The 14,363-nt window shown below is 40.6% G+C and overlaps 1 protein-coding gene and 1 non-coding gene across 2 annotated transcripts in view; one reads left to right on the top strand and one right to left on the bottom strand.

Annotated features, from left to right (window-relative positions):
* Window positions 1–13,531, bottom strand: part of LOC105439653 (nipped-B-like protein) — a 55,659-nt gene extending 42,128 nt beyond the window's left edge. The window contains exons 1-6 of the mRNA XM_030996168.1: window positions 13,111–13,531; window positions 11,480–11,551; window positions 3,629–3,721; window positions 3,125–3,234; window positions 1,719–2,034; window positions 706–860 (exon numbers count right to left, since the gene is read on the bottom strand). Of these exons, the coding sequence (XP_030852028.1) occupies window positions 706–860; window positions 1,719–2,034; window positions 3,125–3,234; window positions 3,629–3,721; window positions 11,480–11,551; window positions 13,111–13,516 (1,152 nt within the window). The 5' untranslated portion in view covers window positions 13,517–13,531. The remainder of the gene's footprint in view (window positions 1–705; window positions 861–1,718; window positions 2,035–3,124; window positions 3,235–3,628; window positions 3,722–11,479; window positions 11,552–13,110) is intronic.
* Mir5994 (microRNA mir-5994) lies at window positions 10,483–10,580 on the top strand. Its single transcript, NR_130634.1, has one exon. It is a non-coding gene; the product is annotated as a microRNA mir-5994 (primary transcript).
* Window positions 13,532–14,363: the final 832 nt, after the last annotated feature.

Below are 14,363 nucleotides of genomic sequence, written 5' to 3' on the forward strand. Positions count from 1 at the left end.
CATGACCCCAAAATCTAATCAGTTCTTTGACTCTGCAAGATACATACATGACCAAAGTTTGGCAGGAATCCATCAATCGGTTCTTCAGATAACGCGATCACGAGCTGTTTTTGCATACATAATGAGCCCTGTGACCTTTGACCTTTGACATCGTAACCCCAAAATCTAATCAGTTCATCGGCTCTGCAAGATACATACATGACCAAAGTTTGGCAGGAATCCATCAATCGGTTCTTCAGATAACGCGATCACGAGAACGGGACGTACGTACGTACGTACAGACGTACGTACGTACAGACGGACGGACGGACAACCCGAAAACATAATGCCTCCGGCTACTTCGTAACGGAGGCATAAAAATAACTATAATCATTAGGTCATTGTCACTGATTTCATTTATTAACTATATGGAGAAGAAAAAAAGGCTGAAGGATTGAAAGCAACAAGAGGTATTTATAGCTGAAATGGAGGCAACAAGAGGTATTTACAGTTGAAAATAAGGGAAATTTTGTGCTTCTCGCATAACAATTTGTGTGTAAATGCAACTGATCTTTAACCCAATCAGTATCATGTATTTTGGACTTTGTGATTAATTTTTTTCAGTCACAACTTTTTAATACAAGAGGATTCTGGTACTCTTTTAAGAATCTTATCCCGTTTCAAGTCATGTTCCATTCGATCCCCTAAACATATCAGTGCACTCACCAGGAGGACCGTAGAATCGGTGAGAATCTGGAGGTTTAGAAGCTCGGCAAGATTTGCGACAAGAGCGCACAGCTTGTTGTACACCATGAGAACAGACTTCTCCTTCACCTCGCCCGCCCTGGCTCTCTTCAGCTTTGTATGGGTGGCTATCACCTCTGCGTGATTGAAAGAAAAACAAATTATGAATTATGGCATATAATCGATGATGAACACAGGAATTAGCAACGAATGGAATATTGATTTTCTGCCATCTATTTTGCGAAAGTATTCAGAACTTGAGAAGGCATTACTTTTAAGTAAACACCCAAACCATAGTGTACCACCTAAAGTCAAAACTGCTTTAGCGACCACCTGTCTATAACGGCTAAAACTTTTGTTTCCCTTGAAAATATATCATAGAAAGATGTACTGAAGGAACCTGTACATCAAGACCATCTGTCTACAAAGACAACTTTTCTTGTCTCGCTTGAGCAGTCTTTATGTACAGGTTTCACTGTACCTAATCACATTATAGAATTTATTGAAGTTTGATGAACTGTATTTCTGCTGAAACATGAAAGGGTATATTCTGCTCTCTACATATGATATATAAACTGCTCTTTGTAATATGCACTACAATCAGCATAACACAGACCTAATTATTATCTGTTTGGACAGAATCATACTAGCTTTGAATAACTAGTTATTAATATGTTTAGTTGCTTATATTTTCATATTCATCTCCAGATATTCTGAACTGTTCTCACAAGCTTTATTATCATAACCCTATAGTAGATGAACTGCCATTTAAACCATTACCTACAGGAAATTGGAGGTTGGAGGACCCAGGACTCAGCCAATAGGAATTAAAACATTCAGCAGTTAACCAGTTATAATGCTCAAAATATCTAAGCAGCATTCTCCCCCCCCCCCCCCCCCCCCCCCATATCTAAAAGTAGCAAATGGAAAGATTTCACGTATTATCCAAAGAATCTGAATAATATAATGGATAATTCTATGCAACCATCGCTCACCTTTCTTGGGGTTCACCCTGTAGACAGGGTCAAACTCCGGGTAGATGGTGTTGGTGAGTTGAAACTTGGCCAGCTGAGACAGTCTATCGATGACGTCCTCAATGAAGACCTCCTTGGGCATGTCTTCAGAGGTCATGATGTAGAGGGCTATGAGGGAGGAATCCACTGACCGGGTCACCCGCTCCATGGTCACTTCACGCCACAAGCGCTGCTCGCGAGGGTTCTGCTCGTCCTGATCGTTTGGATTGAGCTTCGTACCATCTCTGATGTTCCTTTCAAGAATGTTCAGTAACCTCACTAAGCGTTCTGTTCTTATCTATTGAAAAACAAACAAAATGGTGATAGTGGGACCTGGGTGTGGATAAAATAAATCTTGAAAAAAAAAAGTATTACTGGGGGATGTTTCACAAAGATCTTAAGTCAAACTTAACTCTAAGTTGGACTAAAACATTATGGAGAGCCATTCGTAGCCTTAAGATAAAATATATTCAAAGCAAAAATAACTATTTTAGACTTTTCTTAAATTCCACATCAAGAACATGAAATCTCCTTGAAAATAGAAAATATTTTGAATCAACATTCAATGCCTTTTAAAATAACTTTTACAAAATATTTTCAAAGATGCTAATGTCTTTCCAGAATTGTTAAGTCCAACTTAAGATCTTTGTGAAACACCCCCAGGTATATCTGTAAAACTAAAATCATGTAAGAAAATATAGTTGGTCTTTTTAATGTTTACAATGTTTAACAACAACAAAGGTCTTTGGTGCTTTTGGCTCTACTTATTATGATCATTCAGATTCAGATTAATTGTTATTGGTCCATTACATTTACATTTGGCATCATTTGTGTCAGGGAGGAGTAAAGCAAATTGTAATCCCTATAACACTCAGATCTCTCCTCCTGATTTACCTTATTGGGACTGTTTTGAACTCTCTAATGACAACAGCAATATTTTGTTTTTTTTCTGTGACATTTTCCAAAGAGGATAGCCCTGAAGTCACAACACATCAAATAAAGAGATAATAAGAGCCAACCTCAGCAACGAGGAATTCACAAAATCAGCAGATGATTGTAGAACAAACTCTTTGACAGGAATAATCATCATTGGCTGGCTTGCATTTATCTCTTTATTAGGAAAAATGTCCTCTAAAAAATATATGAAACCATCAACTTCGACCTGTACAAATTTGCACAAGATTCATGACGCAATATAATTGAATCATAACAGTAAATTCTAGTAATTCATGAAGCTTAGATGGGAAAACCTTCTGTCCCTAAAAGAAATTTCAACTTTTATAGTTCTGTATTTCAACACGTTTTTAAAAAGTCTGAGAAATATTCCATTCTTGTCTTGAGTGATAGTGACTATCCTCACATCAATCAATCAAATAAAAAAAGATTACCTGGTTCATGACATCCAACGACTTGAGCTTGGCTGCTTCATTGACCAGTTCAGCCAGTAGTGCTTTGGATACGAGTGTATCAGGGGCATACTCCTCGTCTTCTTCATCACCTGAAGGAGGATTATAAGTATATAAATATATATTTTAAATGAATGAACGAAAGAACTTTATTACCGATACTTGATCATGATACAGATAAACAATTGGAAATAGAATTTGTCACTAATGGGACACCAAATTGTTACAATTGTCAGATTATGGCTTGAATGAACATAACCATTTGTTCCTGACTTTGCACCCTGGAAGCTAAGACATTTATGAAGACCAGCAATGATTGTTTGATGAATTTTTACCAAGGGTATCCCATGGTGTCCCTATGAGGTAGAGGCGTCATGGTCTATTATTATTATGTCATTGTCATTATTATTATGACTCACTAAAAAATCATCTATCCAAATTCTTTGTGGTTATTCCCCTTTCAACAATGCAAAAAATGGAACTTACCAGTGTCAACAGTTACTTCCATGTCTTCTGAATTTTCGAACACAGCATCAAGAGCAGCATTGAACCTCTTGAAAGTGGGTGTGTCCATAAGTTCTGTTGAGACAGAGCGAAAAATAATTTCATAATATGGAATTTGAGATAACATTACAATCATATTAATATTACATTAACATTATAATCATATTAATATTAAAATTAACATTATAATCGTAGTATATCAACATTACAATTATTATTATTACAATTATTATATCAACATTACATTCATAGTAATGGTAAATATTTTGATTTTGTAATAATGCAAGTATAAGATAAGGCAACATATAAAATGCCACTAAATTCTTATGTACCTTGATAAAACATATAAAGCACAGGGAATAATTTTCCTCAAATTTTTTGATTAGCAATTTCAGCCGATGGATAAATATTTCAAATGAAATTCTGTACATTTCTATGGAAGAAAACTGCTACACAAAAGATATTTTGTATAGCAGTCATGCAAAAATGCATAGCAAATTGCGATGCGATACCAGGAAAATTATTCCCTGAAGCAGAATAGTGTTGTAATAATATATGACTCGGTGAAATGATAGAGTCTGGCAGACGATGTAGTTACTGATTAGTAGCCAAATTGTAAGACCATTTATTTATGTATCCTTCCGCCTAGCTCGGCGTCGTATTTACATATCATATCTCATGTTAATGTAGTTCCAAGTGGACATACAACATCTCCCTCACAATAGATTTTTTTTTTTTTTAAATGAATAACGAAGAAAAGTTATAACAGTTAATCATAAAACCTCTTGAAACTCCAAACACCTGCAAGCAAACATTTTGCAAATACCAATACCTTAAAAATACTTTAACATATGCCCGACTGATTGCCAAGTAAGAATATGTTTATGATTCATAAGAACCAAAATTCGCAACCTTACTTTAGATCCATAAAGTAGTCCTTTTTTTTGGAGAAATTATTACGTGGAATACCTAAAACCAAATGATAAAAAATAAAACTATGCGGTTACATATACATCAGCAAACACATGCCTATACAGTTTTTTTTTTCTTCTATATTGACATTTCCAACTTCTTATTTGCTAATCCAAACTTGGCCATTTAGAAGTAAATTGTACTTACATATATTCAACTTTGTTCTCATATTCTTAAAACATTTATAATAACTCAACACAAAACACTGTATTCAAGAAAGTTATGTTGCTTGATTATCTAACATAAAGATACCATTGGGCACATTTCTTTACATTAGCATCATTGTATGCTATTTCTCTCTTCTCTTTTTCTTTTTTTTTGTTTGTTGTTGTTGTTGTTGCTATGAATAAGTAAACATTTTTTTGGTTATTATCCAATATACATGAAGTGTCTTTATGTGAGATTCTAATTATAAACTGGAACCTTTGTTCAATCTAGTCTGTCACTTTTTGTGTTTTAATTCTTCTTTCAAATTGTTTTTGGTAGTGTTTAACGATAACGGACAGGTTTATTACTAATGCGTCCAGAACGTGTTCTGTAAGGGTCTGTCTCGGATCCTGTCTGGTGGTCTAGTGACTGGTCATGGTCAAGTCCGTCTGCAATTTTTTTGTTCATTGGGGTAGGTGTGTTAGCTAGGCGCGCATCTTTAGTTGGCTCTGCCAGACGAGGCATTTGTGGGACATCTCTCAAGTGTACCCTATTCCTTCTGAGTCGCGTGCCATTTGGGGTTGTGACTATGTACGACCTGGCCTGTAGATCATTACATAAGTTTGTCACCTCAGCTGGAATCCAAGTGTGGGATTCTTTGTCCAGGAAGCGGACTTTCTGTCCTACTCTGAGTGGCTGGAGCTCTTGCTTGCTTCCAACCGCATCGTAGTCTGTCTTCATGCGTCCCCTGCGCTGCTCCAAACGTTCCTGGTTCTTTTGTCCTTGATATGTTGTATTCGAATCAAGGTTAGCAGGAAGTAGTGTTCGGACTTTGCGGCCGAACATCATTTCGGCTGGGGATGGAAGATGGGCATCCACTGGAGTACATCGTAGGTTTAGTAGAGCTGCTGCTGTACTTTCTCCAGTTGTCTGTGTTTTCCGTATGATCTCTTTCACTGTTCGGACCGTACGCTCTATTTGTCCGTTTGACTGGGGATACCTTGGTGAGGAGGTCTGATGCGTAATTCCCCATTCCTTGCACATTTGCTGAAAAGCTGCACCGATGAATTGTGGGCCATTGTCTGACATAATCTCTGTAGGAGATCCCAGAAGGCCAAATATGCCAGTTACAGCATTCGCCACACTTGCACTCGTTGTGGAAGTCAACCGCTGTACGACTGGGAATTTCGAGTGATAATCGACTATAAGAAGATACTGAACCATATTCAACTCAAACAGGTCCATGCCTACTTTGGTCCAAGGTGTGATAGGGATTTCATGAGGAAGGAGTGGTTCCCTTCTCTGCTCAGGCATCCTTTCCTGGCATTGGTTGCACAATCTGACACTTTCGTCAATCTGGCGATTTATGTTTGGCCAGTAAACCGACTGGCGCGCTAGGAGTCTCATCTTCTCGATGCCCGGATGGCCTTTGTGCAGTTGCTCAAGGATATCTTGTCTCATAGATTGGGGAATGATCACCTGCCTGCCTTTGAAGAGGACACCTCCAGACATGCCTAGTTCATCACGAAATGGCCAGAATGGGCGCAAATCGTTTGGAAGTTCCTGAATAGTTGCAGGCCAACCAGCATGAGTGAATTCTTTCACTTGCTGTAGAATAGGATCCCTGGTAGTCTCCTTCTGAAGTGCTTCTTGCTTGAGGCTCCCGAAATGGAGCAGATCGATACCCAATGGGTCCTCAACCTCGTCCAGTAGTATGCTTTCTACGTGGACATCCAGCGTAATGTCTTCTGCCTTCGTCGGATTTGGCAGTCTACTGAGCGTGTCAGGAATAATCATCTCTGTTCCTGGTCTGTGTTCAATTGTGAAGTTGTATCCTTGAATCTTCACTAAGAGCCTTTGTAGCCTGGGCGGGGCACTTGTGAGTGGCTTGCTGCATATCGTCACAAGTGGTTTGTGGTCAGTCAGTATCTTGAAGTCTCTCCCAAAGAGGTAAGTGTGAAATCGGGTAATCCCAAAGACAAGTGCCAGTGTTTCCCTCTCAATATTTGAGTACTGGGCTTGGCAGGGAGAGAGATTTTTCGAGGCGTATGCCACAGGCCTTCCACGCTGTGAGAGACATGCTCCCAATCCTTTGGATGAAGCGTCTACTTCAAGGGTGACAGGTAGCCCTGGATCGTAGTACTTCAGCAAGCTGTCTTGCTGAATAGCCTTCTTCAGCTGGCAGTATGCCTCCTGGTGATCCTCTTGCCACATGAATGGGACATCTTTCTTCATGAGATCACGCAAAATAGCGACTTGGTCTGCATAGTTCGGGATGTAGGGTGACAGGAAGTTCATCATGCCTAGAAACCTCTGAAGGTCCTCTTTATCCTGTGGGGTAGGCATTGTGTGGATATCTTCCACCTTGCAGGGATCGGGACTGATTCCTTGATCTGAGTAAATCGTCCCGAAGAAGTTGATCGAGCTCGCTTTCACTACACATTTGCTGCTGTTGAATACGAGTCCCTCCTTTGAGGCCACCTCAAGCAGCTTTGTGAGGTTTAGGTCGTGCTCTTCTTCCGTCCTGCCCATGACGACTATATCGTCTGCTATGCAAACACATCCTTGGGTCTGCCCTATTATGTCATCCATTCGCTGTTGGAATAGATCTTGGCTTGTTGAAAGCCCAAACGGAAGACGAAGAAAACAATACCTCCCGAACGGAGTACGGAATGTAGTCAGCTCTTGTGAATCTTCACTCAGATGCACTGACCAATAGCCAGATTTCGCATCTAACTTAGTGAAGAACTTCCCATTCGCAAATGATGGGTTGATCTCTTCGAGTGTTTGGATTTTGTGAGGGCACCGCTTGAGACTTTCATTCAGGCGCTTGGGGTCCAAGCACACCCGGATTGATCCATCCTTCTTTACTGATGTAGTGATAGAGCTGCACCAATCAGTGTGATGCGTTACCTTACGAATTACACACTGTTTTTCCATCTTGTCAAGCTCGGCTTTTAACTTATCCTTGATATGAATGCTGCACTTCCGTGGGGCATCTATGTGCGGATTTGCATCTTCTTTCAACAGAAGGGTAGCTGGGTCCTTGAAGTTACCTATGCGGTCGAATTGGCCCGGCCACTGTGAAATAAGGTCGTCTACTGTCCGTATGCATGGTGCTTGACCTGGAACATTTACTAGTGCTTCAACACATTGTTTCACAGTGTGGAGAGTGACCAGCTTAAGGGCCTTGCAGCTTGAAAGGCCTAATATTGAAGGTCCTGGTACATCGACCACGAAAAACTCCCGTTTACTCCAACCTGAATCGTCATATTGACACCTGAGATCAAGAGAACCGATACAAGGGATAACCGTTTCACCATAGGCCATGAGCCGGACGCGCCGTGGCCTTACAATAGAGCGCCACTGGCCATCGGGGTACATTTTGTTTACAATACGAAGAGGGAGTGTGTTGCCCCCTGCTCCAGTATCTATCTTCACCGTCAGGTGATGCTGTCCGGCCTTGTACGGACAAGCGATATCTAATACTGCGAAAGCTTCCCTGTCCTCTTCTTCGTCCTTGGTGTCCATGCTTGAAATCACTATCGTGCTGAAATGATGAGGGACACAATCCTCCTCATGGGTAGAGGGTATCTGTTCATTCACTTCTAGAGGCGAAGTGTCAACCTTCTCATGGCTCGGTCCACGTCTTCTATCTGACTTGGACCTGCAGAATTTGGCCCAATGCCCCTTCTTCCCACAGTACTTGCAGTTATCATGATATGCTGGGCATTTTCTGGGAGGATGATGCAGTCCACAATTACCGCATTGTTTGCGCTCACTCATTCTGGGTCTGCCATCTTTGCTAGGTCTCTGTGGTTTCCTACTAAACGCGTCAATGTTTGACACTGGGGTCAGGTCTGCCAGACACTGCTTGCCAGCAGCAATGGCCTCATATTGCCTTCCTAGTGTGACCACATCCGTAAGGGGGTGGCCTGCTGGTTTCTGCAACAAATCTCGCTGCAGACCATCAAAATGCGTAGATGCAATTACCAGTTCAATTATTCGTTCGTTGAGTTCTGCATCTGTGAAAGTGCATTGGCGGCTTTTGTCCCTACAGCGGGTCACAAAATCGTCAATGGATTCTTCGGGTTTCTGCCTATACCTCATAAGTTCAAGACGGTGGATACGAAAGTTAATACTGACTTTCAACTGCTTCTCGAAAAAATCCCATACTTTTTCTGGTTTATCCTGATCTGCAGTACTAAGACCTGAAGCATTGAGGCGTCGCAAACCTTCTACACCTAAAGCAATCTTTATCTTTGTTGCTATCTTCACTTCATCCGTAATATCTAAATCTTTCAAGCATAGTTCCATGCGCTGCTTAAAGAGAGAGAATCCACTTGCCAAGTCGGGCATCTGCCAATTCATTTCAGGGAGACGCGCCATATTTAATGCGTTGCAACTCGATAAGTCTAACAAAACCAGTCCGTCTTACAGTACGTGATCAAAATAAGTCCTCACACAAAACACGCATCAATAATTGTCAACGGGCCGAAAGTTATTTGCATAAATAGAAATATGCCCAGGTATTAGCAGTAATTCACCTATTGGTCGGAAGTACTTGAATGCTGCTCACATCAAATTAGCAGGCAAAATCAATTACGAGCATACACACTTTATCGTCTAACAATAAGTACACAAATTGTCACAATACACCTGAATACTTGGACTATTTATTAACTTTTCTGAACCTGAAACCCAACTCATCAACTGATCTTTCATTTGGTCCAGACTAGGTCCCGTTTAGGTATTTTGGGATTTTCGTATAGCTAGGCTAAAATATAGTGGCCTACACTCTGCACTATATAGACGTCTACCTCTGTAATCTACGTCTACTGTAGATGTGTACTTAGTCTACCACAAAACTACAAGAACAGAGTTTAAAACACTGATATCAGCACCAGCAGACTTCGATTTAGATCTAGACTTCTAGTCTAGTTACAATTGAGAATGATGATCCAGGACTAAAGCTAAAGTCAGACCTGGAATCTGGATCCCTAACTGGTACTCAGTCCCAGATTTAGACTCTTAGTCTTACACAGTAGAGATCTCCTCGCGGAACAGGTGCTGAACTGAAATCCAAACCCAACTGCTAGTGTTAGACCAGGTTTAGATTAAACCCTTAGTCTATATAAATCTGGACCATTATAGTCTAGAGCACCGGTCTAAGTCTGAGTCACACATGTATTCAGTAGTGCCTGGCTTGGGCCAGATGATATCCTTGAGTCTACTAGAAATTAGACTCCTTATCTTAGACTTTACAAGGTCAAGGATTTTTAGACTAGGACTAGGTCTAGGTCTACTTGTAGAGTCTAACATAGTATTTATAACAAAGTTTAATCTAGACTAGATTTCTAGACTTCTAGATCTAAGTTATAAGATATAGATCTAGGGTCTAGAAGTCTAGGGTCTAGTCACTCAACAAAGGCACAACATTCACAATCACATCATGATTAATTGAATTATCAGACAGCAAACTTATCACAGGATACCTCCCTGTAATCTGTTCTTAGGTCTATTGTCATTTGTTATTTTGTTCAGGATGTTCCAGATGTAGACTATCTAGACCTCTAGTAATAATCTAGATAATAACAAAGTCAGATTTAGAGCCTTGTCTTTCTTGAATTGTCTTGTCACAAATGTCGAATCACTTCACAAAGACACAACCACAACTTCATTTGCTTGTGCGATGTCGCATGCACGGCGATGGGAGCTGGAACCGATAATGGATCAGGCCTCGATCAGTCCTGTTGTCTATGCGATGATGAAGCGTTGGATCGGTGATCTGGTCCAAAATATAGATAGGTCCAGGCCTAACTTAGAGTCTAGACGATTACAAAGTCCAAGGCGATGCTTGTACTTGTAGATTCACGCCGACGTCGATGTAAGAGCTGGAACCGATAATGGATCAGGCCGACGTCGATCTAAGGTAGTTGTAATTGCTAGCTGCTGCTGAGATTATTTTGACTTTGAGTTTGATGAAAGCAGGTCGCCTCCTCGTCCGCGTTGATCACGGATAAGAAAACCGATGGGCGCTGTTCCAATCACTGTCGTTACATATTCTCTCTCGGTCTGTTGTGTGTAGCGATCAGTGCTACACAACGTCCTCGTCCGCGTTGATCACGGATAAGAAAACCGATGGAAGCTGTTCCAATCACTGCCGTTACACCTCCTCTCTCGGTCTGTTGTGTGTAGCGATCAGTGCTACATGCACATTATGCGAGGAAGACAGTTCCCAGTGATATTCGGCATTAGCGGAGGCTCGGTGGCTCGTACCCGGGTAATGCAGACGATAGGTTGCGCAGTGGGGTGCAGTGCGGGAACATCGATGTTGGCAATAATTGTCGACGACCAAACTTTTACATAGCAGCTAGTTCTCATTTAGTTCAGTTCGAGTCGAGGAAAACTGCGGTAGCTAATGTCCGATTATCTATTATTAGCATGGTATTCACCTTTCCGCTGCCACCATGTTGTAATAATATATGACTCGGTGAAATGATAGAGTCTGGCAGACGATGTAGTTACTGCATAGTAGCCAAATTGTAAGACCATTTATTTATGTATCCTTCCGCCTAGCTCGGCGTGGTATTTACATATCATATCTCATGTTAATGTAGTTCCAAGTGGACATACAACAAATAGAACATATTATTAAACATAGCTTTAAACGAAAATAAATCTTATATGGCTCTTAATAACAAGAAAGCTTACCCTCATACTCTGCATCCGTCTGGCCTTTTTTCTTTTTAGGCTTTTCTTCCTTCTTTACCCTTTTTGCAGGTCCTGATGATCAAAGAACAACACATATATTAGAAATATTCATAGAATATTTGGCTCTAAACATCAACCACAAGTAACATTCTTTTTGACTGGGCATTCTTCTCTCTTTTAAAATTGGGTTAGGGAAATCCAAATGTGATGAGTTATACATCATTTTAAAGCTGAGAATCCCTTTTTTAGAATCATTGCTCAACTAGATAACAATTTCTGATTACTTTTTTTTGGTGGTTTTGTGGTGCTGGGTCACATAATAGGGATAGGATTGCAGGTAGTCACTTGTAGCAGTTGTAAATGCCAGAATAATTATCAAAAGTGTGCAATTCTTAAGTCTATGATTCATTTGTTATCATGTCTTTCAGGTGTGACTAGGTATGTGGAATGGCAGGTAACTAATTCAGTTAAACAAAAACTAGAAAGTGATGCCTCCGCCATAGAGCCATTTTATAAACTAAAACAGATCAATTTTTCAAATTCAAGTTGATTCTAATCCATTAACAGGTTCTCAGAATATCGTGATTACAAGCTATTTCTCATAAACCTGTTTGACCCTTTGATCTTTGACCTTAGACTTCATGACCCTAAAATCTAATCAGTTTGTTGGCTCTGCAAGATACATACATTGTACATGTCTCGAGTTTATAGTAATCTGTCTATCGGTTTTAATGACAATGCGATCACAAACTATATTATTGCATACAAAATAGGCACTGTGCCCTTTGACCTTTGACCTTGTGACCCCAAAATCTAATCAGTTCACTGCCTCTTCAAGATACATACATGACCCAAGTCTGGCGGGAATCCATCAATTGGTTCTTGAGATAACGTGATCACGAGCTATTTTTGCATACATAATGAGCCATGTGACCTTTGACCTTGGATCTCATGACCCCAAAATCTAATCAGTTCATTGGCCCTGCAAGATACATACATAACCCAAGTTTGGCGGGAATCCATCAATGGGTTTTTGAGATAACGTGATCACAAGCTATTTTTGCATACATAATGGGCCATGTGGCCTTTGACCTTGGATCTAATGACCCCAAAAATCTAATCAGTTCATTGGCCCTGCAAGATACATACATGACCCAAGTTTGGCGGGAATTCTTCAATGGGTTTTGAGATAACGCGATCACGAGAATAGGACGTACGGACGGACAACCCGAAAACATAATGCCTCCAGCTACTTTGTAGCGGAGGCATAAAAATTAAGACCACAGAGAGGATCGATCACCATGTGCAATCAATCGCAAAAGATCAATTGTACAATGAATTGCTTGTGTTACGGGGCCTTGTACTACAGTGTACAACAGTTGCATACACACAGCAAGGGATCCATTTTCAGTTCTATGATACATGCTCCAGCAACGATTGCTCCGTGGTCGATTTCGAACATTCACCGAATCATCAACCCTGGACCTTGTACCATACCTAACCCTAAACCTAAAATAACATCCATTCCTAACCCTTCCTTTATACCTTTGATGAAATAAGAGCAATCATCGGTGAAGTATGTGTCAGATGACGCCGTTTTCAAGCATTAAAAAAGTTGACAATGTGCTTACGCTCTTCTTCTGTCTCTGCTGCAGCTGCCGCCTCCTCTGCCTCGTTCCTCTCAATAAAGATGGGAGCGAATTCTGTGGGAGCTGCTTCTGGAACAGGTGAAGGTGCCTTGGCTCTGGAATGGGACGGTGACCTGCTGCTTGATGCAACAGCAACGGGAGCGGCGGCTGGAGGGGCCCATTCATTGTCTGGTTGATTGGCTGTTGAGGGACGGGGGCGCGGGCTGTTGCTGGGGGAAATCTCACAGTAATTGACCGATCCCCTTCCCCGTTTCTTCCCTCTGCCGTCCAGCTTCATTGGAATGAGCTCATCTTCCATGGACGAGGGTAAGAGCTTGGTCAGGACGACTCGAGGTTGGGCTGTTTTGGCACGCGCATGCTCTGATGGCTCTGAAATGGATAATGTCATTTTAAGGGTTGAAAATGACCCATATTCAGTCAATCCTGTACATAAACACTACTCAAAGGAGACAAGAAATGGGGTCTTTGTCTGCAGGTAGTATCTAGTATAGGTTTCAACAGGAAACACTGTACAAGGAAACAAATGACATCTTTATATACAGGGCCCCCCCGTTTTACAAAACTTACAATTGATGGTAACTTTGCCATCAATGTTAACTACCGTGGGGACCTTGATTTTGATTGGCTGTTGAGCCCTGTTACCATGGTAGTTGCCATTGATGGCAAAGTTACCATCAATAGTCAGTTTTATGCAACGGCCCAGGTGATCCCTGAAGTAGGTTTCACCTTAGTTAACTGTAGTATATTGGCATTTGAAAAGTAACAGCCATCTGTTCTTCTGTTTGAATACCAAGAAACTTATACATAAATTTGGAGAAGAATACATATATATATATATATATATATGGCAAAGCAAATTCAAATTCAAAAATGGTGGAGAGAATTTACTGTTAGAAGGTGTTGACTAGGGACGCCTTTTAAAGAAAACCATAAATATCTTTGTGGTTTGAGAATTTGTTCAGGATTTATTCGTCACCGTTTTCACGAAGTGTCCCAAGAGCGTTTTAGCGTACAGAAACAAATTTTGAGATAAACGCGTTTAAAGTTTCACTTTTTTACAATCGCTGTTTTTTACGGGGAAAAAGTATGTGATGGTATTCATTTTTTTGGATATCTTGATAGTACACTATCTACAGAATGAAATGATATAAGTTTTACGTGGAAATAATGTTTATTTAAACAATAATTAGACCTCAATCACAGAGGACAGTCAGAGGACGGTTCGTGAAAACGAA

Source organism: Strongylocentrotus purpuratus, unplaced genomic scaffold, assembly GCF_000002235.5.
Source record: "Strongylocentrotus purpuratus isolate Spur 01 unplaced genomic scaffold, Spur_5.0 spur5_scaffold_3, whole genome shotgun sequence".
Lineage (NCBI taxonomy): Eukaryota > Metazoa > Echinodermata > Echinoidea > Camarodonta > Strongylocentrotidae > Strongylocentrotus > Strongylocentrotus purpuratus.